Source organism: Neofelis nebulosa, chromosome 9 (genome assembly GCF_028018385.1).
Source record: "Neofelis nebulosa isolate mNeoNeb1 chromosome 9, mNeoNeb1.pri, whole genome shotgun sequence".
Classification (NCBI taxonomy): Eukaryota; Metazoa; Chordata; class Mammalia; order Carnivora; family Felidae; genus Neofelis; species Neofelis nebulosa.
Genome location: NC_080790.1, coordinates 23,497,160 through 23,523,917, shown reverse-complemented (window position 1 = coordinate 23,523,917; position 26,758 = coordinate 23,497,160). Strand labels below are relative to the sequence as shown.

General features: G+C 46.6%; 2 protein-coding genes across 4 annotated transcripts in view; one reads left to right on the top strand and one right to left on the bottom strand.

Annotated features, from left to right (window-relative positions):
• Nucleotides 1-4,716, bottom strand: part of CLIP4 (CAP-Gly domain containing linker protein family member 4) — an 82,490-nt gene extending 77,774 nt beyond the window's left edge. Inside the window, exon 1 of one of the 2 annotated variants that reach the window (XM_058682931.1) lies at nucleotides 4,419-4,716. The gene's annotated coding sequence lies outside the window, so the exon portion shown is untranslated. The remainder of the gene's footprint in view (nucleotides 1-4,418) is intronic. The other variant, XM_058682934.1, reaches the window with a different exon arrangement.
• Nucleotides 4,717-13,041: 8,325 nt separating this feature from the next.
• On the top strand, nucleotides 13,042-23,786 carry PCARE (photoreceptor cilium actin regulator). 2 transcript variants are annotated; one of them, XM_058682928.1, is made up of 2 exons: nucleotides 13,042-17,106; nucleotides 22,181-23,786. In XM_058682928.1, exons 1-2 carry the CDS (start codon nucleotides 13,376-13,378, stop codon nucleotides 22,359-22,361), a joined length of 3,912 nt encoding a protein of 1,303 aa, XP_058538911.1. In that variant the 5' UTR covers nucleotides 13,042-13,375; the 3' UTR covers nucleotides 22,362-23,786. The 2 variants fall into 2 exon arrangements, with proteins under 2 accessions (XP_058538911.1, XP_058538910.1); XM_058682927.1 differs by having other exon boundaries at nucleotides 22,178-23,786.
• Nucleotides 23,787-26,758: the final 2,972 nt, after the last annotated feature.

Sequence of the window (26,758 nt, the reverse complement as noted above, 5' to 3'; positions counted from 1 at the left end):
TTTGAAGCCAGACATGTAAGGTTTGCCTGGAACTGAAAGGTTTCTAGGGTGTGAGTACTTTCAATTTTAAAACCAGAACAGTGCCAGGGATATCAGAACAAGTTGGTCACCCTACAGAAAAACTAAAGTTCAAGTGTAATTAGCTTTGGGACCTTGAACACACAAAATAATTTCTCAAAAACTCAGCCTCCTCATTTATAAAATTGGTATCATAGTAGGACCTACTTTATCACATATTTCTTGTATAAATTCAATGAGCTATTGTATGAAAAGAACTAAGCACAGTGCCTGATGCTGAATAATTGCCCAATAAGTGTTAATACTGTATATGTAATCGATAATTATAAGATAGCATATAATGAAAGGCTGCATTAGGTATTTTAGGAACTAAAAAATCAGATAAGGAAGAATTGGATCATTAAGAAAAGTTCCATAGTGGTAGGGTTGACACATAAAATATAGGCTGCCCAGTTAAATTTGAATTTCAGATAACAAATAATTTTTTAGTAGAAGTATGTACCAAATTATTTTTTTTAATTAGTGTTTATCTGAAGTTAAAATTTAGCTGGATATCTGGGTATGTGCTTAAAATGGTGAGAGACAAGAGAAAAACACCAGGCAGAGAGATAAACATGAGTAGCAGTGGACCCAAGACAAGAGCAATGCATGGGATGTTCTTATGAATGTTTAGAGATGCTTCATAGAAAGAATGAACAAGACTTTGTGAAGGAAAAGAATGGATCCAAGGTTTTGACCCCAGGTCATTATGAGAGGGACTCTATAGTTAAGGAGATCTAGTATGTGGCTGTCAGGCAGGTGGCTTGAATTCAGGTGATCAGGGTGGAGGTGGGAGTGGGAGTGGAAAGAGTTGGATTCAGAGAGGTTTTATGAAGGAAGGTAATGTCTGTGGAGGAGGTAGTGACTAGAGTTCTAAATATGGATGTGTCCTTTCACCATGAAAACTTCCTTGAATCCCTGCAGTGTCATTATTGGTGACCTGAATAAGCAATTACGTATAACACTAGAGAGGTCTCATGAGGTAAGTTAACTCAGACCAAGAAAAAAAAAAAAAAATAGGGCATTTAATGCCCTGTGTGCTCTTCTCTTTGTGGTAAGAAGAGATTAAAGCTTTGGAATTCATACAATTCCCTCATTGCTTTCCTCCCTCCTAAGAGACGCCACAGAGTTCTCCTGCCCCCCAGTAATGACAGAGTTCTTCAAAGAGACTGAGTTCAACGCAGCCAGCCAGCAAGGGGCCTGGGAAACTCAAAGAAACCTCCCTTGGCATCTGTATCACTATTTTTGACCTCTCAAGTAGGTTGCTTTTTTCCTGATGTACGTATGTGAAATTCTACTCTTGGGGCAAATGAAAAACCTGCAACCCCATTTGGTAGTTTTTCCCCAGAAGGGCAGTGCTTCTCTTTAGAAACACTTCCTGGCATATGCCTGTAATTCTGATTCAAAGAAGGAAATGGTTCAGAATATCTGCCTTGAGGTATATGTGAAACCAAAAACCAATGGTCCTAAAAGAACCAGACCCAAAGGATCTGTTTAGAAACTCCCTCTGAGCACTTTATCAAGTTCTGATTACTCACACCGACATTCTTCAAAGTCATCTCCCACCTCTGCCCAATGTGATAAAACCTACCCCTTCACTCCCACCTCCCCATCCTATACATGCCATTCTTCTGCTTAGACTTTGCCTGCAATCTACCTCCTCCTATCCAAATCCAACTACCCTTCCAGACCCTTCCTATATCTCACCTCTTCCATGGGGAGCTAGCTCTCTAATTTCTCCCTTTCACTAAAAAAGGACACATTTTAAAATCCAATTATATGCTGTTTTGTATATTAGTCACTCATGTGAAAACATTGGGGCACCCAGGTGGCTCAGTCAATTGAGCATCTAACTCTTGATTTCAGCTCAGGTCATGATCTCAAGGTTTGTGAGTTCGAGTCCTACATCGTGCTCTGAGCTGACAATGTGGAGCCTTCTTGGGATTCTCTCTCTCTCCCTCTCTCTGTCCCTCCCCCACTCTTGCTCTCTCAAAATAAAGAATAAACTTTAAAAATAAAATTGAATTAAAATGTTTAATTTAATATCTTTCTCCAGATCCTGAGTTCCTTCCTCTCTTTCAAAAGACAGGAGGAAGCAAAGAAATAAAAGGCAAAGAAGACATTTAAAATGTGGACCAATTGGGGCACCTGGGTGGCTCAGTCGATTGAGCATCTGACTTCGGCTGAGGTCATGATCTCATGGCTCTTGGGTTCAAGCCCTGCGTCAGGCTCTGTGCTGACAGCTCAGAGCCTGGAACCTGCTTCAGATTCTGTGTCTCCCTCTCTCTCTGCCCCATCCCTGCTTGTGCTCTCTCTCTCTCTCTCTCTCTCAAAATAAATAAACATTTAAAAAAATGTTTAATGTGGACCAAAATACAAAAGTCGATTGTTTTCCTGTATACCAGCAATGAACAATGGGAATTTGAAATTAGAAGCAACTCTATAAACAGTATAAAAAAGAGAAAGAGAGAGAGAGATGCTTAGGTATAAATCTAACAAAATATGTACAAGATCTATATGAGGAAAACTAGAAAACTTGCATGAAAGAAATCAAAGAACGTCTAAATAAATAGAAAGCTATTCCATGTTCATGGAAAAGAAGGCTCAAGATAATTAGTCAGTTCTTCCCAACTTGATTCATGCATCCAATTCAATTCCAATCAAAATCCCAGTGTATTATTTTGTGGATATTGAGAAACTGATTCTAAAGTCTATATGGAAAAGTAAAAGGCCCAGAATGACCAACACAATGTTGAAGAAGAACAAAGTCAAATGGCTGACCAGACTTAAAGACTTAGGATAAAACTACAGTGTGTTATTGGCAAAAGAAAAGACAATTATATCAGCAGGATAGAATACAGAGCAAAATATACCCACACAAATACAACCACTCTTTCACAAAGGAGCAAAGAGAATTCAATGGAAAAAGAATAGTGTTTTCCATAAATGGTGCTGGAACAACTGGACACTCACATACAGAAAAATGAATCTAGACACAGAACTTACATGTATCACAAAAACTAACTCAAAATGGGTCACAGATATAAATGCCAAATGCAAAATTATAAAACTTAGAAAACAACATAGGAGAAAATCTAGGTAACCTTGCATTTGGTAATGACTTTTTAGCACCAAATACAAGTTGGAGTTCATTAGAACTTAAAACTTCTGCTCTGCAGAAGAAGTTAAAAGAATGAAAACGCAGCCATAGACTTGGAGAAAATCTTTGCAAAACTACATATCTGATGAATAACTTGTATCCCAAATATACAACTCCTAAAATTCAATAGTAAGAAAACAGCACAACTTAGGCAAATGATCTGAACAGACCTCACCAAAGAAGATGGCAAGAAAGCATATGAAAAGATGCTCAATATCATATGCTATCAGGGAAATGAAAATTAAAACAACAATGAGATACCACTACAATTCTATCAGAATGGCTAAAATCCTAAACACTGACAATATGAAATTCTGGCAAGAATGTGGAGCAAAAGGAACTCTCATTCATTGCTGGTGGGAATGAAAATTGGTACAGCCACTTTGAAAGATAGTTGGGCAGTTTCTTACAAAGCTAAGTACTGTATAGTCTTACCTTATGATGCAGCAATCTCACCCCTAGATATTTACCCAGTTGGAAAATTTGTGTCTAAAACCTTGCACATAAATGTTTACAGCAAAGTTATTCATAATTACCAAAAATTGGAAATAACCAACACGTCCCTCAGTAAGGGAATGGACAAACAAATTGTGGTACATCTATACGATGGAATATTGAAAGTGGTAAAAAGAAATGAGTTATCAAGTCATGAAAAGACTTCAAGGACCCTTAAATATATATTGTCCAGTCTGAAAGAAGCCAGTCTGAAAAGGCTACAGTAAAAAGATCTGAAAGAAGCCAGTCTGAAAAGGCTACAGTAAAAACATCAGTGGTTGCCAGGGGCTGGGGAGGGAAGAAGGGAAGGATTAATAGGTAGAGCACAAAGGATTTTTAAGGGCGGTGAAACCATTCTGTACCATGCTGTAATGGGGGATATATGACTTTACGCATCTGTCAAAACCCATAGAATATACAACACAAAGAGTAAACCATCATGTAAATTACGGACTTCAATTAAGAGTGATGTATCAATATTGGCTCATCAATCGTAAAAAAAGCAAAAAAGGAGTGGATTGTGAAGCATTTTTAATACTCCATTCAGGTTTTTAGCACTGAACAGACTTTTGACTTCTGGTGTTATTATATAGGAAAGGATACAGTTCTGTAAAATATGTCTAAACTGCCTCACAGCACATGTCCAACTACTGCAACCCATGTTAACTTGTTTAAAATAACAGTATACTTTGTTTAGGATGCTCACCTTTGCCTTTGCAGAAATGAAGTTTCATCGGAGGCGTTGGTGGGCGTGAGATTCATTTTATAGTGAAACTTACCCGAACATGACACTATTCTTTCAATGCCACCTAGAAAAAAATTTTTTCAATATCTCATGGGCCTTCCTCAGCAAGAGCACAAATTGTTTAGAGTGTTGGTTGGGAGTCTATGAAAATAGGTGTTTTCATAATGGGCTCCCTTGGGCCCATAAGCAGATTCCAATTACAGAAAGCCAGGGTGGTGGTGGCCAGCTTTGACTTGACTCCCTGTGGTGGAGTCCTCCTTTGAGTGCAACAGCCTGCTTTTCAACAGACAGCAAATACATAATAATGACATTGCCTGTGGTGCTATGGATACCAGATTTAAAGGGCCAGAAACCATAGTTAGGACTTTTAAGCTACCTCTTAGGCTGCTGGAAGCAATAGTGGAAGAAGAAAAATGGCTTCCAGAAGAAAAATGGCCCGAAATAGGGCCTGGTCCTTCGTGTCATGGCAAGGAAGAAGCCTAGAAGCTGAGGAGACTCTCGCAAAGGGAAGCTGAGGAATTAATGCCTGGACTTACTTCTCCCTCCTCCAAGTCTCGGCCAGTGCATCTCTAGGGCTGGAGCACTAAGGATCCGTCTCCCAGAGTACTGGCAAGGGTGCAGAAATGTGTAGAGTGGGGCACCTGGGAGACTCTGTAGGTTAAGCGTCCGACTTTGGCTCAGGTCATGACCTCATGGTTCACAAGTTCGAGCCTCTCATTGGCTCTCTGCTGTCAGCACAGAGCCTGCTTTGGATCCTCTGTCCCCTCCTCTCTCTGCCTCTCCCCAGCTTGCTCTCTCTCTCTCTCTCTCTCTCTCTCTCTCTCTCTCAAATAAATAAACATTAAAAAAAAAAAAAGAAGAAGAAGAAGTGTGTAGAGTGGATCTGGAGGAGGAAAACAGAAGGCATCCAGCATTACCTGCAATTTCCTATCTTCCCCCTTTTGGTCACAGGGTTATAACCTAGACTCCAAAAAAAGTTGTGTTTTGTTTTTTGTTTTTTGTTTTTTCCACCAACAAGTGTTGGTTCTGTCTCTGATATAAAGAGAACATACTGAACAGAGCTTTGAATGGATTTTGTCATGATTTCTGATGATAAGACAGTGTACTCACCTTTTGGGCTGCAGCAACAGATGAAGTAATAACTTGGAAAAGCAGCCTATAGCTTCCGTGGTCTATTCTTGAGATTTTGCTGACACCTGGCTGCCTATAATTATTGGAACCAGTACAGATTTCACAGTCACTGACTCAAGTGTGCAAAAATGTAATTTTCTCTATTCTTCTATAATTGAGTGTAATTTCTGCCTTAAGCCTCCATTCTGCCTCAAAGCAGAGAAAATTTAATCTAGTCACTCTCAGATAAACTCATTCAAATTCAGTCATTTCTTAGTCAATTCAAGTTTATAATTCAGTCACAATTCAGTTTAAAACTCTCTCTCTTTTCACCCCTCTGCTTCTCTTCCCTGGAACTGATCTCAGCTCTCAAGAGCTTATCCGAGGAGCCCCCTTCTTGGTCTTCCTCTGTCCTATCCAGTAGATGACATGTGCTCCCTTGAGAGGTGACCTGAACGATCTATGGGGCACAAGGGGGTTCCCACTAGTTCTCTCTGTCGAAAGGGCAGGCAGCTCCATCCACCTGGGTCTCAGCCTCATCCTGGGCTAGCTGACCCCCTAGCTTTCTTTCTCTGGTAGATTTGTTCCACATGGAAGCCTTCAGGACATTGTAGGTGATCTGTTTCTGCCAGTCTGACTATGGGAGCCTGGGGTGGGCAAGTCTCCAATCCTTTTGTACGGAGACATGCCACACCAGCCTTCTCTTCTGGCACTTCAAGGGCATATGGGGCTCTTCTCCCCAAAGCTTTCTGGTTTGTTATCTCCCAGCCTCAGGCTATGGCCCAGGAAAGGGGCTTGAGAACCTCTTCTCTCAGGAACCACCCCCATGAGGCCTTGAGATCAGAGGTGGGCACAGAAGTGCCACACTCACACAGAACCCTGTGGCTTCTCTCTTCCTAACTCAGGAGGTATTCTTTAACTATGGAAGGAATTGGGGGACAGGCGGCTGTTGTGTCTCCTCCAATCTCCTTGCAGATCTTTTCCATCTAATACCTGAGTGGAGGCTTTGAACTCTGAAGCTGGTGATTCATTGACTTGCTCTCTGGTGCTTCACAAAAGGGCTTCCCCAATGTGGCCATGAGGAAAGGGGCTAGAGATGCACTGAAGACATCTGATGAGTAAAAGGAGAGACAAAAGCACCTCCATCAACATTCCACATCCCAGTCTGCCACACCACATTCTGCTTTATTTCCATGTTCTATTTTACTTTGGGAGGCACAACTAACCGTAATTAGATTAATTTTATTTCATGACTGAAGTTGGCTCAGAAGAAAATTCTCAACCAGACTGTTCTGAAAATTTGGGGGGGGGGGGGCGGGGAGTGGAATAGCTACTTGTTGAAATACATGTTTATGGCCACCCCCACTACCCCATCACTCCCAGGCCCCCAGCTCCCCATTTCCGAGGACTCATTTGGATATGTAAATTACTGGAGGACGGTGATTAACTTGCCTCTTTACTTAATAATCACATTTCTTACCTTCATATACTTTAAAGCTCATCTTTCACTTTAAAGTTCCTAGTGGTCACTTACACATTTTCAAGTCACCCCATTAGTTTGCCATTTTGTGGCCCCAAAGAACTTAGTATCCTGTCAGCCGGTTCACTTCCATTTTAAGAATTCTTTAAAACATTAAAACCAGTCCCAGAAATTCTTGAGACTCCCTAATTTGCAATTATCCATCTTGAAATGTGTAAATCTCAAAGGTGTGCTTGAAATGTGTTAACTGTTTCAGAGCCAAAGCTCGATCTAGCTAAGTCCTATCCCCCCATTTCACAGGAAACCGACACTTAAAAATAACTTCCTAAAAGAATAATAATACTGACAAATTCCCAATTACAAATTTGTCCAGGTGTTTCACAAGGTATAAATTTAACCTTTCTAAACATGACAACAAAGATAAAAATTATAAAGAGAAAGACCAAAGAGTTGGTTATGTGAAATGAAAACTTTCGTACTCCAAAAAATATCATAAAACTAAAAGGCACAAGGAAAACTTAAAAAAAATACTGGCAACATGGCAACATATATGACCAATCAAAATACTAATATTCTGGAAATTAACAAAACAAAGATATACACCCCAGTTTCTACAAATGAGCAAAGAATGTACAAGTAACCCTTGACAGAACATATGCAAGTGGCCAACAGAGCATATAGTTTTAAAATACACAAACTCTCCAATAAATTCATGAATGCAAATTGAAAAGAGATGCCACTTTTACTCTTTAAAATCAGCAGGGTTTTTTAAAAGGACAATATCCAATGCTGGCAAGTTTACAATAATATAGATACATATTCACACTCCTGCTTGGAATGTAGACTGGTATATAGTCTTTCTTCCTAGAGAATAATTTCACAATTTGTACCAAAAGTCTTAAAAATGTTTATATTCAGGGGGAGCATAACTCCCCACTCCCTATGCGTGGCTGCCGATCATACTTCCAAAGAGTATAGTAGAGAAATGGGATAGGGAAACACTTTCACGGTGGAGCAGTCTTACGGACACCGTATCAGCCAGGTGATCAAGGTCAATATCGCCAGTTGTAAATCATGTTGATAGTATGTACTCTTGATATGGTGTAATAAAAATGGCACATTACCTCTATGATCTTCCTCTCAAAAATCCAGAACACCAATCTAATCATGAGAAAAACGTCAGACAAATCCCAATTGACATCCAACAATTTGACCGGTACTCCTCAAAACTGTCAAGGTCATCAAAAACAAGGCAAGCCTGACAAACTGTCATAGTCAAGAGGAGCCTAAGAAGTCATGATGACTAAATGTAATGTGTTCCGGATGGAATCCTAAGACAGATAAGTGACATTAAGTAAAAACTAAGGAACTCTGAATAAAGTGTGGTCCTTAGCTAATAATTATGATTGATTCAATAATCGTAATAAATATACTACACTAATGTAAGATGTTGTTATAGGAGAAACTGTGTAAATGGGGAGTATATGGGAACTCTCACCTCAATTCTTCTGGAAACTTAAAACTATTCTAGAAAAATTAAGTCAATTAAATTATTTTAATGTTTACATTCTTTGGCTAAGCAATTCCACATCCAGAATCTATCCTTAGGAAATAATCACAAATGTGATCAAAGATTTACCTACAAGGATAAGGATATTTCAGGGGCTCCTGGGTGGCTCAGTTGGTTGAGCATCTGACTCTTAATTTCAGCTCAAGTCATGATCCCAGTATTGTGGGATCAATCCCCACGTCGGGCTTCATGCTGAGCGTGGAGCCTGCTTGGGATTCTCTCTCTCTCCCTCTCCGTCTCTCTCTCTCTCCCTCTGCCCCTCTCACCTGCTCGCGCTCTCTCTCTCTCTCTCTCTCTCTCTCTCTCTCTCTCTCTCTCCATCTCTCTCTCAAGTAGAAATAACCTAAATATGCAAAGAACTACAGCCTGAGAGTCAGCCAGACCTGAGGTGTAAGTCCCCATCTCATCACTTCCAAGATGTTTGTCTTTGCTAGGCATGGGCTTTTCAGACACACCCTGTACATTTGATCACCCTCTTCTCCATCTACCTACACCACAGGGCAGGTGTGTGGTTATGTCTATATGCATCTCTGTGATGGTATTCTCTCTGAGAAACACCTGCATGGAGGAAGAAGAGTTAGCAAATTCAAAACTGTGCTGTGATTTATACCTAGGGACTCTGCTATTTATCTTTCTCTTAAAGTAAGAGGTTATTGACTTGATTATATACAACACAGTTTTTCCCATTAAGTGCTTTGAAACAGAGTAATGCGGAAAATGTTTATAATGTGTTTTTAGTGAACGAAGATAATATAATGGCATGTACAATACGATTAACAGCTGTGCAAAGTATATATACAGGTAGAAGAAAAGAGGGGAAGGTAATAAGCAAAAATAAAAATTACAATGCTTGTGAAATGCAAGCATGCTTATGAAATGAGAACATTTTGGCTGAAATCAACACCTCTTACTTTAAAATGTCTCTAAGAATAGAAGTCCGACACTGTCTTCCTCTGGTAGCAACTTTAATCAGAAGTTAATATGAAGTTATTTTATATATTTAATTCCCTGCCCCCAGCCAGCACTCTGGCTAGCTAGTGTCCTAGGAGGTGAACCAGCTGAGGGACAGAGACCCGGAGTCTGGGCAGAGTTCAGAGGTGGTGGAACATGGGATTTCCTGCGGGATCTAGAATTTAGAGGTAGGGGTTATCTGAAAGTCCCCACCCAGGGACAAAATTAAAATCAGTGACCATCCAGCCAAGTCATCAATCCAAAGGAATAGTCAGAGACAGAGAAGGTTTGGAAGGGCAGTCTGGAGGACTTCTTTGGGCCACAGAGCAAATCTGAAGTTACCTGTTGTCGACTCCTGCAAGCCTCCTCCTGGGGGCCAGAATCTGAGCATATGACTGAAAAGTCCAACATGAGATGAACCACCAATCCCAAGTGGAGCTTGAAATGCAGATATCTCATCCAAAAAAAATGTAGTAGGAATAACACCGGCTTTGGAACCAGAGAGACCAGGGTCCAAATCCCACATCAGCTATATGCTAATTATAGGGATTGAACAAATTATCTAAACTTTTTCAGCCTCTGTTTCCTCATTTGGAAACATAGGTGTGGCTGAAGAGACTCCTTGGCCACCAAAAATTGGGGCTCCCCTTCCATGGTAAAGAGATGTCGCTGAAAAGTATAGTTGTTCTGCCAGGGATTGATTGATTACATTGCTTTGCATGTTATTGAACTTTATATAAACAGAACCATGCTGCATATACTCCTTTATGTCTGGCTTCTTTCACTCAGCATAATAATTTTTAAAGTTATATTGTTACATGTTTCAATAGGTTGTTCCTTTTATGGCTGGGAAGGACTCCATTGTACAATTATGCCCAATTTATTTATTTCTCTATTGACAGATTTTTGGATTATTTCCAACTTGAGGTTATTATGAGTAAAGCTAATAGGAATATTCTTGTACTGGTCCCTTTTGAGGACCTATGCATCCAATACTCCTGGGTAAATTCTTAGGAGTGGAATTTATGGGTCATAAAGCGGGTATATGTTTAACTGTGAAACAGTTTTCCAGAGTAGGTGGGTCATCTTACATTTCTACTCAAATTACTCAACAGTATCCAAAGTAATTTTTTTTTCATTTAAAGCAAACGCAATTGAAAAGAAAGAAAAACAAAATTAGTCTTAATGAAAAATGAGTGGCAATGAATAAAGAACTTCTTCAATTATTTGGAATAGTCAAGAAAACCATTCTACAAGGTACAGAGCTATCTGACAGCTGACCCTGCAGGCAAATACTTTTATTTTGGTCATTGGTTTGGAAATAATTTTAGCCACTTAGATCAAAGGTTTTCGTAAAGATGATTTGACCAGGGCCCCAAATCCCGAGAGGAGAAGAATGAAGAATGTACACGAAGAACCCTTCAGATGAGCTTTCCACTCTGTTAAATGGAAGAAAGAAGAATTTTCCCACATGGCATACTTGTTTACTGAGCCAGCCCAGTGCTGTGACAAATGAAACAACTTCTTGATGCCTAACACAGCTCGCCCCCAGGCACTGAGTCACAGCTTTGTGTTTCCCTTGAGTTCTGCAGCAAACAAACAGATCAGATAACTTTATTAATTACGCACCCTGGGGCCCAGGGCCGTGACAGGCTCAGGCTCCGCCAGCAGCCCCGGTAGTCAGTTTCCAGCCTGCTCACGGCACAGGAGGTGTTTACACGTGCCTTCTGGTTCTGAAAGCATCCTGACACCCACGGTAGTGTTTTCACTGGCTGTATGGGACTCTATAAGAAAAAATGAAAACTGTAAAGCCAGAATATCAACTCCAATCTCAGCAACTGTAGGACGTGCTCAATGCCATCTTTTTTTTCTCTATTAGGAAAATACAAAATTGGCCACCAGCAAAATGTCCAGAAATGAGAAATGGTTAAATAAAAGGCCCTCTTCCTACTGCAGACGGTGGGAATTGTGCATTTAAGAGCAGGGAAACGACACAATGAGGCCTTGGGAAAATCCTGAGGTGGCAGTGTGCTGAGCAAAAGGCCATTCTGCACACACAGAATAGCCAAAAACCCAGATGTGGGGGCCAGAAGCCTACCAGTAGGCAGTTATTTCCAGATGATTCAGGAAAGGATTGGGACTTGGTCCTGGACAAATTAATGAATTTTCTTATGACTTTTATTTTCATAAGTGGGTAAGATGCCAGGGGAAAAGGAGTAAGGAATCCTTGTTCTTTTCTTTCTTTCTTTCTTTCTTTCTTTCTTTCTTTCTTTCTTTCTTTCTTTCTTTCTTTTTCTTTCTTTCTTTCTTTCTTTCTTCCTTTCTTCTTTCTTTCTTTCTTTCTTTCTTTCTTTCTTTCTTTCTTTCTTTCTTTCTTTTTCTTTCTTTCCTTCCCTCATTTTCTTCCTTCCTTCCTTCTCTTTCTTTCTTTCTTTACCTCTTTCTCTCTTTCTGTCTTTCTAATTTACCACTGGCCAGGCGCTGCACCAAGCACTTATAAAGCATTAACTGACTTAATGCCTACAACACCGCCACAAAGTAGGTACCATCATCCCCATTCCAAAGATGAGCTCTGTCTCAAGGAAGTTAATTAAGTTTGGAAGCTTCCCCAGCTGACAGGAGCAGGATTTAAACCCAAGCCTCAAGCCTCTCTACTTGCTCTAGACTACCGACGGTTTTAAAAAGTTCAAGAGGAGTTTTAAGATGGGCGGCTGCTACCCTTCACTATGGACAAGAGCTCCATATTAAGACTGCTTAGAAGCTGTGCTTAAAAAGGAAAAGATACTTTTCCCTTATGTTCTACTCCTAATGACCGAATCGCTCCCCACTGCCCAGGGCTGGCTCATTTTCCTATGAGAAAGATTTAATTAAAAGCCTCTTTCTTTGACAGCATTACCTCCTGGAGCCCCTCTGCTCCACGGGGACCAGCCTTGAACTCTATATGGCAGCGCGTTTCTCTGCTTTCCCCTCCAAATCGGGGAAGCCTTCTTCCCTGCTATCAGATTCACTTTTCCAGTGTAAAGGAAAGCCACCTTGCCTTCTTTATTCACTGTCTTATTTAGAGAAGTTCTCTAGCACTAGAGCCGTGGTATTTTTATAAGCCACACGTACAACAATGTATTGCCTCAATTACTGTCTATTGTGTGTTTTGGGGTCTCCTTGATAATAGCAGGCTGGATGGAGCACACTCGGCTGCCTTGCCCTTATTAAACTGTGAAGGTCACTTCTCTGCCAGGATCTGTAGCTGGCGAGCCCTCCCTTCTCTTCCACAAATGTGTCTCTTCCAGAGCTTTTTGCAATTATGGCTCATTTCTCTAGGTTTCATATGGCAGGCGTCTGAACAGAATTAAAAGCATAAGCACGTGCAAAAATAATCCGCTTCCCAAGATAGCAAATGCTGAGAAGTTCTATATTAGAACACACTGGGAGTGCTGACTGGCTAGGGCATGATTAACCTAATAGGCTTAAAGTTCCACTTGCCATGCACATCTGTCAGGACCGGGGCTGAAGCAGGCCCATAATCCCTAAGACTGGGGTCCTTCAGAATTGCCCTGTTGCTCACTAACAGCAGAGGGTTCAAGATTAGAACAACAAGACAACAGGCACCACCACCTCTTCATGGTGGGGCCAAGGGACTAAAGAAAACTGATTCCAAGGAGCCGGCACCATGGACTTCAGAGGATTCTGGCCTGGAAATTGCCCGGACAGATTAGTAAGGCTCACTTTTGTTCCTCCTATTTCAAATTTGATTCTCTGAAAACTGTGAAGAGTGTTGGGGGGGGGGGGAGATGACTACAAGCTGAAATCATGGGGTGCACACCTTCCCACAATGACCTTGTTAATAGCGTTGCTAAGAGTGGCATCCAGTTTTTTAAAAAGCCCAAAGCAATTTTGCCGGGACGTCAGGGGGGCAGTGAAAGATGCTCTACTCCTTCGCTGCTTCCCACCTCCACCTGCTATGACTCTGGGGGAGGCTTGTCCCAGGGACAGAGGCTGGCACAGGAGCAGCCAAGTTCCCAGACCCAAAGCTCGGCTGAAGGTCTTTGTCAGCTCCCAAGAGATCCCACTGCAGGCAAAGGGAAAGATATGGAAGGACTGCCCCCCAAAGCCAAAACCTCCCAATCCCACCTGGGCAAATCACAAAGCCGCACGGCTAAGGACGTTCCGTCCAAGACACAGAGCTCCCACGGGTCACCAGGGGCAGCCTCCTCTGGGGAAGCCAGTGAAGAAAGTAACACCCAGGAAAGGATGCTGAGATGCCACACATGTGGCCAACAGGGCCATTGCTGCCAAAACAGCATTCCTGCTCATGAGCCTGAGGGCAAAGTGGACTTCCCTGAGCCCCTGGTGAAAGCGCACCAGCATGCCTATACCTACCTCCACTCCAGCCTCTCCAAATATGAAGCAATTCTGTGCATCACCCATCAGGCCACCCAGACCCAAGAGCTGCTCCAGCCCATGGTCAACTTCCTGCTGCTGTGCTTTGATGAGGTCAACCGGCTCTTGGGGGAGATCTCCAAGGATGGAGAAGTGCTCCTCCAAGAAGTTAGGGAGGATCTGGCGTGGCCGTTGAGGAAAGGAGAGCCCCAGGAGCAGCCGGACCTCCTACCACAGCTTCTGCAACACACAGTCAGCAAGCTGCTGGTGCTCAGGGGCATGGTGGCCTCACTCACCGGCAGCTTCCTGGAGAGCTCCAGTGGTTACCTCCATGCCACCGCGAGCCACGTGGGAAAGAAGCTGAGCACAAAGAGGGGTGTGGATGAATGTCTCCTGCGGGCTCTGGGGCAACTGGAGAGCTTGGTGAGTGGCCACAGCGACCCTGGGATGCAGGGTCTGCCCTTGTGCTCCGAGGACAGTGGCATCGGTGCTGACAATGAGTCTGTGCAGCTGGCCGACAAGCTGGGCAAGCAAGCCAGCTGGGACTCAGTGCCGGAGCCCGCGGAATGGAAACCGGCGTTTCCAGCCACAGCGGAAGCCAGGCTCTCAGGACACACCTGGCAGCAAAGTCCTTTCCAGATGGGTTCAGACCGACCCCAGGACTGCCCGCTCTCGAGACCTCCTACGGCAAAGGTTCAGCCAGAGGCACAGGGTGGGGCCGGTGGCCCATGCCCCTCCAGCACGGGCCCAAGAAACACTACCTCCAGCTCCCTGGGGATGGCCAAAAGCACTTGGTGTGACTCCCTTGGGATTGGGATCTCAAGGGAAGCACGTTTTTCTAAAGGCCCCAGGTTGATGGGCACGTCTTCCCTCAGTGAAGGTGAGGACAGTAGCCCAGAGGAGGAGGAAGACCAAGCGAGCAGCATGAGTCCCTGTGCATGGCGGGAAAATTCTTCCCAACCAAGGCCACGGTCTTCACCTGGTAGCCCGGAAAGCCTGTTTCAGCCACACCCCAGGAGGCTTAGGAGCCCCCAAGCCCAGGAAATGATTCTGAAGATGAAGGAAGCAATCAGCGAAAGGATCAAGTTTGTCCCTGTGCCCTCAGGGCCCCAGGACTGGCCTGAGGAGGAGGACAGGAGGACGGCGGTCCCACCAAGACCCAGCACAGCCAGTGGCAGCAGGAGGGCCCCTGTGAGGCAGAGGAGGTCCCAGTCAGAGGGCTGTCTGAAGAGCCAGGCCGAGGACCCCACCCTCCAGGAGCTGCGGAGGGTCCAGAGAGACCTCAGCCAGAGGCTGGAGGCATTTTACGCCCTGGGCGCACGACAGCAGGGGCAGAGCGCGGGGCAGGTCCCGCAGCCCAGAGCAGCGGCTCTGAGGCCCGACAACTGCAGGGTCACCCCGAGCAACACCATCAGCAAGCTGAAGGCCTCTCTCACCAAGAACTTCAGCATTTTGCCAAGTCAGGACAAAAGCATCTTGCAGAAATGCTGTCCCCACCCTGAGAGTGAACAGCCCTGGCGGCGGAGAGCTGAGGGGCTTCCGGTAGCCACTGCGTCGGATGAGAGGGCCAGTGAGGCTCCAGGAGCCATGGACTGGAATGTCAGGGGCTGCCCCACCAGGACATCGGTCAAGAAACTCATTGAAACTTTCAGTCCCACTAAGAGTCTGAGAACACTGGGGGATTCCAAGGACTCTGGGCCAAACCCCTGCCTCAGGAAATGGGGGGTCCCCATCATGCCTCCCAGATTTCCCATTTACAGGGGGCTTGCCCCTTTGTATCCAAAGCCACAAATTTCTCCAGCAGCAAGCAGAGACCCCCTCCAGGTGGGGCCAGACTGGAGGCCCCCACCTCCTATTTTTCCCCCTGTGCTCACAGCAGAACCATCCAAGAGTGAGGATCTCAATTTCAACTGTGAAACAGAGGAGGACCCAGAGCATCTCCCTCCACCGCCTCTGGAAGTCCTGATGGACAAATCCTTCACCTCTCTGGAGCCCCCAGAAAGCAGCAAGCCAGCAGGGAGCTCCTCCAAGGAGACCCATGTGCCAGGGCCGGGAGGGGCTGACCCTGCCCGGAGAACGTGGGCTTCCCCAAAGCTAAGAGCCTCCATGAGCCCCACTGACCTGCTACCCAGCAGGAGCACAACTGCCCCCACCAGGCCCCACAGCACAGGGCCAGGGGGCAGCAAGAGCGGCTGCGGCACCAAAAAGCTCACCTGGGACCTTAACCACCTGCCAGCAACCAGCAGAAACCCAGAGGTGGAGGGCAGTGGGGCTCCGAGTCAGGCACCTGCAGACAAGGCTGCCAGCCTGTCCAAGCATCCCCAGAAGGCCATCCCCTGGCACCACTCCAGCCACACATCTGGGCACAACAGGACCTTGGGACCCAGCCTGGCCAGGCCAACACGGGGGCCACATTCTCCTGAGGCCCCAAGACCGAGCCAGGAGAGAAGCGCCCTGCTGGTCAGGAAGGCCTCTCCCTCAAGGGGATACTGGACACCCCGAGCAGTCAGGAGGCAGCCCTCCTCTCACAGACCTGCCCGGCCAAGTGCTCCTTCTGTGCATGGCTCCTCCAGCCCACCTGTCAGCCCTCCGGTGAGCCCCAAGGTGCTAAGCCCCCCAACAACGAAGAAAGGAGCTTCCCCAGCAACACGGCAGCACAAGCCGCCCAGCCCTCCCCCCGCGAGCCCACCCACATGTCACAAGGCCTCCAGCCCCCCCACCCAGCACACAGAAGCAAGTTCCCCTTCCTCTGGCACCTCCCCATCCCCCCCAGTGTCCCCTACTGAGGGACAGGAAACAAGAGGTTCTGAGAACAATCGGGCAGCCACAGCCAAAGTGTCTGGGAACACGTGTTCTATATTCTGTCCAGCCACCTCCTCTCTGTTTGAAGCTGCACTGCCACTTTCGACCGCCCACCCGCTCACCCCACCATCGCTGCCACCTGAAGCCGGGGGCCCTCGTGGGACCCCTGCAGGATGCTGGAGGAGCAGCTCAGGGCCACGGCCGAGGGCGGGCTCACAGCGGGGCATGGCCCTGTGTGCCCTCAACCCTCAGCCTTTCGTCAGGAGGACAGCTTCTGACCGCCGGCCAGGTCTCCGCCTCCCGCTGCCTGTCCCCGGTGCCACCAGCAACGCTTGTGAATCCCCACTCAGCAGGAGCAGGTAAGGAAGGTCGTGGGCCCCGGCCCTGCGGTAATTAGAGTAGAGCCTTGGGTCCTCGGGATCATCTGGGTCAGTAGTTTTCCAACTGTGCTCCAAGGGAAGAGGCAGTTGGAAAAAGGGGCTGGGGGATATCCAGCCTCCTGCCACCCACCCCTTCCTCGAGCAGCTGTGCCTTCATCTGTCACTCATTTCAAGTTCCCAAGAAAGATTTTAATTGAAAGAAGTTCTGCTGTGTGAAAAATACAGCTTAGGGGTGGCTGGGTGGCTCAGTTGGTTAAGCGTCCGACTTCGGTTCAGGTCATGATCTCACGGTTCATGGGTTTGGGCCCTGCGTCCAGTTCAGAGCCTGGCATCTGCTTCAGATATTCTCTCTCTCTCTCTCTCTCTCTCTCTCTAACCCTCCTCTGCTCATGCTCTGTCTCTGTCTCAAAAATAAATAATAAACATTAAAAAACATTTAACAAAAAAAAATTTAAGTAATCACATTAATCCAAGCACACACACACCTCCTTTATTTTGCACTTAGGGAAACGTAGATGAAGTGACTTCCTATGCCCCTACACCCTCCATTGAAACACTGTCACCCTGTCTGGAACCAGTGTCCTCATTACTGTAGTTTATAGTTTACTAAAGTAGACCAATATCTATGCGGGAGGCCCTCAAACTTCCTTGTCCTGGGACCCCTTTAAACTCTTAAGAATTAGAGAGACCCCAAAAGAACCTTCATGTAGGTGGGTCGTATCTATCGCTTTTTACTGTATTATAAATTAAAATTGAGAAATGTTTAAAATGTTTATGGATCCATTTTTAAATGATCCCATTATATGTTAACATAAAAAGTAGGTATATTTTCTACAAAAAAAAAAGTTTTTGAGCAAAAAGGGTGGCATTGTCTTATATTTTTGCAAATCCCTTCATGTCTGGCCTCAAGGAAAGATGGTGGAATTCTCAAATCTGCTCCTGCAGTCCATCTGGTGTGATATGACACGTCATGTAGATTGGAAAACTCCACTCTACATTCACGGAAGAATGAGTGGAAAAGGCAAATAACGTCTTGATATTATTATGAAAATAGTTTTGACCTCAGAGATTCCCCCCTCAAAACTGACTCAGAGACACCCAGGGGACATGCCTTGAGATGGCTCGTCCTGGATGTGTGCGATAGAAATGTTTGGCTTCCCCACGCCCCCAAAAGCCTGCCTCCACTTCTCCTCTGTTCTAGCCTCACCTCTACCTCCCCGTTCAGAGGTGTGTGGGGCGAGAGCAAGACTCTTCATGGGCGCTGGGTACCAGAACCGGGTGGAAGGACTGCCATCTCTACTCTCAGCAGACTGAGTTCATGGGTGCTTTTCCGGTGAGGGCAGCTGGCTTGCATGTCATTGGCCCGGCCATGTGGGCAGGCTTGGGCACGAGGCTGCGACGGGCCATGAGTCACACTGCACCACTACCTGCACACAGAAGGAAAGACACATATGCCCAAGTGGACGGAGTGCATGGGGACATGCATCTTTTCCAGAATGTGGCATGGGAAGAAATCTGTCTATCTGAGACCTATCAGAGAAGAACTCTTATCAATGTGTCTTGATATCAGATCGGACGAAGCTCAACCAGCACGGTCCTTTCTATCTTCAAAACGCCCACCACTGCGTCAATCAGCAGTGTATTTCTGCCAGAGTGATGCGCGTTACAGACTTCACAATCTGTTGAGGCATGAATGGTAATTTTTTACAAAGTCCTCGGCAGTCAATTTTAAATAAAGATGTTATCTAGGGAAAGTTGTGCATTATTATAGTTATATAAACTTCCCCAGCCACTTGAAAGAAATGAAATATTGATTATTTTTGCAAGAATCTTAATGTAATACTGCTCTTTTCTTAAATCTAAAATGAGCTTCCTACAGCACGGTGCTTTTCATCTAAGAACCTCTATAAATGTTAATGCATCACTCCTTACTCTAGCCACTTATTCAGATATTACATTTCTAAAACTGTGCCCTTCAGGAGAAGAGCTTGAGAGAACAGGGACAATAAAATGGCATTAATTAAAAACACTAACATTTTAAAACAGCAGGAGCAATACTAAAGTAACGTAAAATTGTTCAAGAAGAAAATAATGCCCTTCTCTCAGGCTTCTCCTCGGAATAGGGCAGGCTAAAAGGTTGTTTTATGTCCTGAATCTCAATACTTGGGGAGATGGGGTGGTGAGGGCGGAGAGAAGTGCTTGCAGCTTGAAAGAAAGGAGGATCTGTGAACAGGCGCCTTCCCAAGGTCGCGTGGAAGGTCACAATAATGGCTCACACTCCTTCCCTTGCCTCCTGCTAAGACCACACCTCTCAGCCCCTCCAAACTGTGAGCCTATGAGTACATGGTGGATGTGATGGGAAAATGCTCATTCCCCAGTCCCTCCACACCTCCGTCCCTGTCAAGTTGGCATCTGGGAGGAGAAGTACTCCAGCTATAAAAGCACTGAGTGGTTTCACCCTCTGCCGCTGCCTTTGTTCCTGCCCTCCTGCATATGGGAAACCATACCGAGGAACTAGACATAATTTCCCAAGATCACGCAACTAGCCAACAAGCCAGCCCCAGAGAGCCTGAAAGACTCAGGACGGGCTGTTTCCGCAAGCAGGGACTGGCAGGGATGAACCACACCCCACACATCTTGCAGCAGAGGCAGGCGTGCAGGATAAACTGGTCTGCATCCGGCATTGACCTGCTTCTCGTCATCCAGGCCGGGCACAAGCCCCTCTTATAGAAAAAATGATGATGTTTATCCTCCCAATCTTGGGGCCCAGGGGGTTGGGAACAGTCCTTGGAGGCTTACCCAGGAAGCTCCGTTACTGAGCTCCAACTGTTATTTATGTTTTGAATCCCCTGGTGGGGGTGCCGTCTCTAGGTCCTAGCCTGCTGGGGCATTGTGAGCGTTCAAGAAGGGTCCAGGCTTTCTCCCCTAAATGCAGTGCTTTTCGTCTCTGCTTGGACTGGACCACTCCCAGCAGGGGCTCTCTGCAACTTAAACCCCCTGACCCTATTTCCTGGATCAGGCTACCTACCAACTGACCAGCGGGGCAGTGGCTGGGCAGCCTGCCTCCCCAGCTGTCCTGGGACCAGGTAGAACCACAGCTATGTTGTGGCAACCAGGAAAATCTGCCTCCTAGCCTGAGCCTCACACAGATGTGGAACCTGGCTGGGGTTGGGGAAGACGCAGTTCTAGGACAAAGTCATTTGTCACCTCCACCGACACTACCCGCCACAGCCTATCTCCGGGCAAGCCCCTCCCATTCCTGCCAGCTACCCCATCGGGGAACAGCAAAGGGTCATGGATGAAGTGCATCCTACATCTGGCTTCCCCTGCTCCAGAAGAGGCACCGGGAGAAGTCAGTAAGATGGGAGCTGGTCCTGCACACAAAATCACACTTGGTCAGGCAGGGACCGGTCATGGGGCCAGAGGCCAACCTGGATGCGGTCGGCTCTGCAGAACACAGTGAGACTCTCACTGCCTAAAAATCACATTGGTGCCAATCTTAGCGCCCACTCCACCCCACCCCACATTCCTGCCACCTTGATCTCATTAGGATCCAAACTCAGACTTGCCCTCCACTGGTTTGACATGTCATGTAAGCCTAAACACATAGAGCTAAACATGCTGTGTAATGAAGCTCCCGGAAGAGTCAAGAATCTGCTGTCACAGGCAGAGAGAAAGACCTTCTGGTCTGTGCATGTGAGGAGCTGGGTCCAGTCCTGAACCTGAGGTGACTGATTGAGAGACTTTGGCCCTCAGGTGCCTACCTGTCATATGACAGGGTGGTCCCTAGTATCCCTTCCAGGTAAGACTTCTTGTTCATGCTACAAAGCGGCAGCACCAGAATGACAGCTGGCCATTTATTGAGCACTTATCATGTGCTGGTTAATATGCTATGACTATATCACACTTTATCCAATACTGATACCTTTGAGTACCCTATGAGATGGGTGCTATTATTATCTCCATTTTACAAAGAAGAGAACTGGGAATCAGAGAGATTAATATGCTACAGGGCACACTGCTAGTAAGTGCAGGAACTGAACCCAAACAGCCAGACTCCAACCTCCAAGCAGTAACTACAAGGTTAGCCCGCCAGCACAACAGCCAGTGCAACTTTCCGAGCCGGTCCCCTTTCTTTAAAAAAAAAATTTGTTTCATGTTTATTTATTTTTGAGAGAGAGAGACAGACAGACTGTGAGCAGGGGAGAGGCAGAGAGAGAGGGAGGCACAGAATCCAAAGCAGACTCCAGGCTCTGAGCTGTCAGCACAGAGCCGGACGCGGGGCTTAAACTCACGAACCATGAGATCATGACCTGAGCTGAATTCAGACGCTTAACCGACTGAGCCTCCCAGGTGCCCCTGAGCCAGTCCCCTTTCCAGCCCAAGCTTGCTCCATGCTGGTGATCATTCTCCATTCTGCACTCCCAGTGCACACTGGCTGTCCCTCCCCACCCAGACCCCCTGTCACTGTGTCATTCAGTGGCTGGAAAGCTCTATTCTAGCCAGATGCCAGGCCTGGGCCAAGCACTTTCCATTTTACTCCATTCAGGAAAAGGGTGGCAGCTGAGTGAAGCAGGGTGTGGTGAGTTTTTTGGTTTTTTCTTTTTTCTTTTTTTTTTTGCTGTTATTGTTGGCGTTGTTTTCAATTCAACGAGCTAAGCCTAACCCTTTATTAAACAAGAAGTGCTTTAAAAACAAAAACAAAATAAAGGCCCAGCTCCCAGAGTTCCCGAGGGAGCTGCTTTGTTCAGAGCAGCAGGATCCTGGGCATCAGAAGAAGAACAGGACTCAACCTGTCAGCACAGACACCAGGGGCTGGGTTCCCACGGTGCCTGACCACAGCAGGCACACACAGGACAGCACCAGCCAGGCAAACCTGATGCAGGAGGGCAGAGGTCTGACAACAAAGGGCCACAGGACTGTGGGAGAGACAGAAGGACAGAGAGAGGCAGAATAGGGATTGAGGCGGCGGGGGGGGGGGGGGGGGGGGGGGCAGGTTGCAGAAGGAACAACAGAGGAGTTCTTGATCTACATTTGTCCTTTTTCCCAGCAGCAGCAGTGAGGAGAGCCCCAAAAAGGACACTGAGCCATGGAGCAGCCCCTGTGCCCCAGAACTAAAGGGTTCTGGCTTGGATGCATCTCCCCCAGAGCTCTGCGTGTTGGGCCACGGGCTGCAGCGGGAGGCCAGAGCCAGCTGCGCCCAGGACAAGCCTCAAGAGAAGGAAGTAGCCTGACAGGCCAACCAACAGGGTCACACTGATGCCAGTCATCCCAGAAGGAGATGGGTGACAGCCAAGCAGCAGACTGCCCCATAGATGGTGGACCAACCAAACTCCTATTGAGGTGTCCTAGAAAGATCTGGAAAGTACACTGCCCAGAGGGTCTGCTAAATTCTAAACATTCGCCACTTTCAGTCCCAGATTCTGGTTTGCCTTGGGGCTCAAAAGTTAACTATAACTTTAGATCCCCACAAAGACACTCTTCAATCCTTCAAGTACTGCCTTAACTCAGGGGGGAAATGTATTTATCGCACGCTCAATGGGCCGGGGGTCTTACCTGGGTTAGTTTCATGGAATCAATTAATCCTCACAACAAAGAAGGAAGCAGAGAGCATTCTCCCTATTTGCAGATAAAGAAAACCAAAGCGCCCCTCCAGCCCCACCCCCATGGTGTCTTGCCTGAGGTCACACAGCTAGGAAGAGAATACAGCAAAAATCAAACAGGTGTGCCTGGCACCAGAATCTCCTTGCTTTTCGTTCCATTTCATTGCCCATGACTATTCCATTACTCCATCTGCCCAAAGCATGTCTAGTTGTACAAAGGGTTGGAAAGTTTGGGTGTTTGTTTTTTTAAAGATTAAACAGTGGCACAGCATTTGACACAGCATTTGAGTCACCACTGAGGGCTTTGTTTGGAAACCGATTGCTTCAGAGATAGGAAGACCAAGGTGGAATTAAGACACACACCCTTCTCTCCTCCCTCCCAAGCACAGACCCAAAGCCCTCAACACAAAGCTCCCAGCCCACTTGAGCTGAGCGGCCTCAGATTGTGTCTCAGAGGTGTGTCTCACATGCTCTGCCCTATGCATCCACATGCCTCTCAAGCTGGGTGGGTGCAACCAAGCCTTGCAAACACACAGACTGTTCTCTGTGCCCCAAAGGGGCTGGGGTTCCAGAGGGTACACACACGCACGCTCGCGCACGCACGCCAGTCTCCCCCAGGGGCTTCTTGGCCAATGTCGTTCATCTGCAAATCATCTGCACAACTTCTGCTGGATCTGAGATGGAAACGAAGAACGACTGGTCAGGCCAAAACCCTGCCTCTGCCCATGCGCTAGATATCTGCTGCAGATCTGGAATTTTTCCATCGGTGGCTGTAGAGGGCTTTCTATTTAGAAAAGAATTTGCCATAATTGGGTGATTCAGTGCAGGCTCAGTGGGTTGTCTAAAGACAAGAATTCTCGCCCACGGGGTACAGCTAAGGGGCAATCCTCCAGATCCGCTGCAAAGCCGATTTTTTAAGTTTGGGAAAATTATAGACTTCAAGTCCTTTCTTGTTGAAATAGATCATGACTCAAGAACGTGTTAAACTGGGCCCTGGGGCTACAGCTACCTCCCCTAGGGACAGGCCGTGACTCTAAGTAAACGAATTCATCTTGACTTGTCCAGTTATTAAAATAGGGGTGATGAGGATAATCTCTTCAAAGGCACCCAAGGATTAATTGATTAAACCACCGAGAGGGGCCACAACCCACCCCTCTATTGGGAAATGCCTGTGCACACCCAGCTGGATGCTCACGCCTGCTGGGTATCTGTGCTGTCAGAGCAGAGCTCAGGCAGGGGCAGGGCTGGTTGTGGGCAGGGCTACGTGCAGGGTGAGTGGGTGGGTGGACCTGGGGAACCGCGTGGGCCACAGGAAATGGGAGGGAGCGTAAGTGTGTGAGAGCAGCCAGGTTTAAGAAACTTCCCTGCTACAGAGTTGGCCAGTCTCCTTACCTGGGCAGGCCAGGCGCAGGGGGGATGAGGGTGTGGGCCCTGGGTAGGCTGGGCACCGGCCTGAGCGCAGGGGAAGCAAGCTGGGCGGGAGATGCAGCTCACTGGTAAACAGCTTCAGGGAGGGACCGTCAGAAAGCGCACCCTGCCCTGGGCTGGGGTTGAGGGGCAGGCTTCCAGGGGGCTGAAGAAACACAGCAGAAACCGAAACGAAGGGAGACTGGACAGGGACCCCATCAATGAAATTGTGATACAATGTAGGAGTGTAATCACAGAGCCAATAAAAAGTCTAGTTCCTGGAACCAGGACAGGAAGTGGGAGTCACATCCACAGGAGGAGGAAGTAAGGCCAAGCTCTCTCTTAAAGGGCTACCTCTTAGAGGTTTGGGTTCGTTTGAGTCTGTAGGTGGGGGCCAAGTGCACCCAGCTGCAGCAATGAAAGCTAGGTGTGGGTGGCTGGTAGGAAGGTCTGGAATGAACCTCCACGAGTGTGCCTGGCAGGAGGCTCTCTGAGAGAGGCTGCCCCCTCCCCCAAGCAGCAGCTGACACTCACCCTTCCTATGTGGAGGCAGCAATGGAGGAGTACTGGGCTTCTAGGATTCCTGCTGTCAGCCCTGGAGCAGTTCAGGACTCCTCTTCATCCCTCCACATTTACCGAGCACCTGCTTGTACCAGGACAATGCCAGGCTCCTGTCACATATCCCCATACGTGATGTAGTGAGAGGCCTCCAGGCCCAGGTAGCATAGACAGTTGGCATAGACCATTGTGTTGGCCCAGGACCCAAAGGCTTCAAGAATCCCAAGTCAGCTTTCCCTGTGGTAAGGGGAGGGGTTGTCAATGTGAAGCAGCTGGGAGGCAATAAAGGTCAAAGGTGAAGCAGTGCAGAGCCAGCACAGGAGCAGATGGGTCACAGAGGTGGTTTTTTGGCTACCATCCCAACCACCAGACTTAGCCCAAATTATAGGTGAATTAGACATTGTACAAAAGAAATTAAATCTACCACAACAGGCAACTTATGTGGCTTCAGCTCAGTTTCAACCCTCCTCGAGACCGGGCCTTTACTCAAACCGACATCTACGGTTCTGCCTTAGAAAGCACACTGCTGGTGGCCATGAGGGACAAGCCCAATCCCACAACTTCTCAGATGGGTCACTCTCACCTCCACCCAAGAACCTCGTCCTTGCTGAGCCCAATCCACTTCTTGTCCTCAAAGGAGAAGGCAGAGTAGGGTCTGTTTTGTTTTGTCTCTTTAAAACAATTAAGCCAATAGGGGCACCTGGGTGGCTCAGTCGGTTGAGCACCCAGCTTTGGCTTAGGTCATGATCTCACAGTTCGTGAGTTCGAGCCCCGCATCGGGCTCTGTGCTGACAGCTCAGAGCCTGGAGCCTGCTTTGGATTCTGTGTCTCCCTCTCTCTCTGCCCCTCTCCCACTCACGCTCTGTCTGTCTCTGCCTCTCAAAAATAAAGAAACGTAATAAAAAAAAATATTTTTTAATTAAGCCAATAGACCCAACCATTAAGGACTCATGAGTCTGCACTTTTTCTTCCCAAAGTTAGAAACAAAGAAGAAATTTTGGATATAAAGACAAGAGAGGCTGCCACCAAAGAAGATAACAGTTTAAGAGGCACATATTATACCCATGTTCTTATTTGGACCAAGTCTTTTCCAGGGTGTCCAGCCATCCTCAACACTCATGGAGACCCCAGAGCTGCAGAGAGGAAGATGCTTCAGCTCTGTATCTAACATGTTAGTAACATAGCATATGGTTCTGCCCCAGGGGAAAAACACAATTTTCCGGTTCCATCAAAAGGATTCATTGAGGGAAAAAAAAAAAAAAAAAAGGAGATATATACTCTGGCAGAACAGTGATAGCTTCTTGCAAGTATAAATACAATCTTCAAGAGGAAATAGAACTTTCCCTCCACAGCCTGGATCTGTACAGTTGTATAAGCAGCATCTATCTCTTTCCTCACATCATACACCCAGTTCAGAACCTGAAATAATCCATGTGGATAGAAAATGCAGGGCAGACAGACCAAAGAGACTTCTCTTGCATTGTGAAAAGCTTCTGTTTGACAAGACTTGTCTCATCAACCCTACACCACGAATGAAAGGATTTTGAGAAATGCACGCTTTCTTCTACAATAAACCAGCGTTTTGCATGTATCAGGAGAGCTGGTGCAGTGACTTATAAGTGTGAACATGTTTGTCAATTGATCATTTGGTTGACAGCTTATAGGCTGCCAAGACCCACTGTATCTTCCAAAGGAAAGCCTTGCAAAGGTAATATATTTTTAAGTAGCCCCACATCAAAGCCTCTGTTGAACTGCCATAAAGTAAATGTGTTCTGGGCCTATATTAACAGAACAAGTTTTACTGCACTGTGGTTTACTCCCAGTGCCTACCTGAAGTTTAAAGAAAGTTCCATCAATCCATCCCGACATTTTTATGAAATGTAATTAAAGATGCATTGCACACGCAGTGGAGCAAACGGTTAATTCACTCAGCCATCTAATTCAATTTTATGGGGGACCCTGGACACTGCTGGCTGGATGACTCTCGTGGGCTTCAGAGAGTAACTTCCCGGATAATCTGTGGGCCCTGTGACCACAGAATTCGAGCCATCTAGGAGCCAGGG

Excerpts from the sequence above, each read along its gene's own strand:
- PCARE (XM_058682927.1), top strand. The coding sequence starts at position 13,376 with ATGGGGTGCACACCTTCCCACAATGACCTTGTTAATAGCGTTGCTAAG. Across the intron at positions 17,107-22,177 it reads TCCCCACTCAGCAGGAGCAG|CAGCAGCAGTGAGGAGAGCC; the intron begins GTAAGGAAGGTC and ends CCTTTTTCCCAG.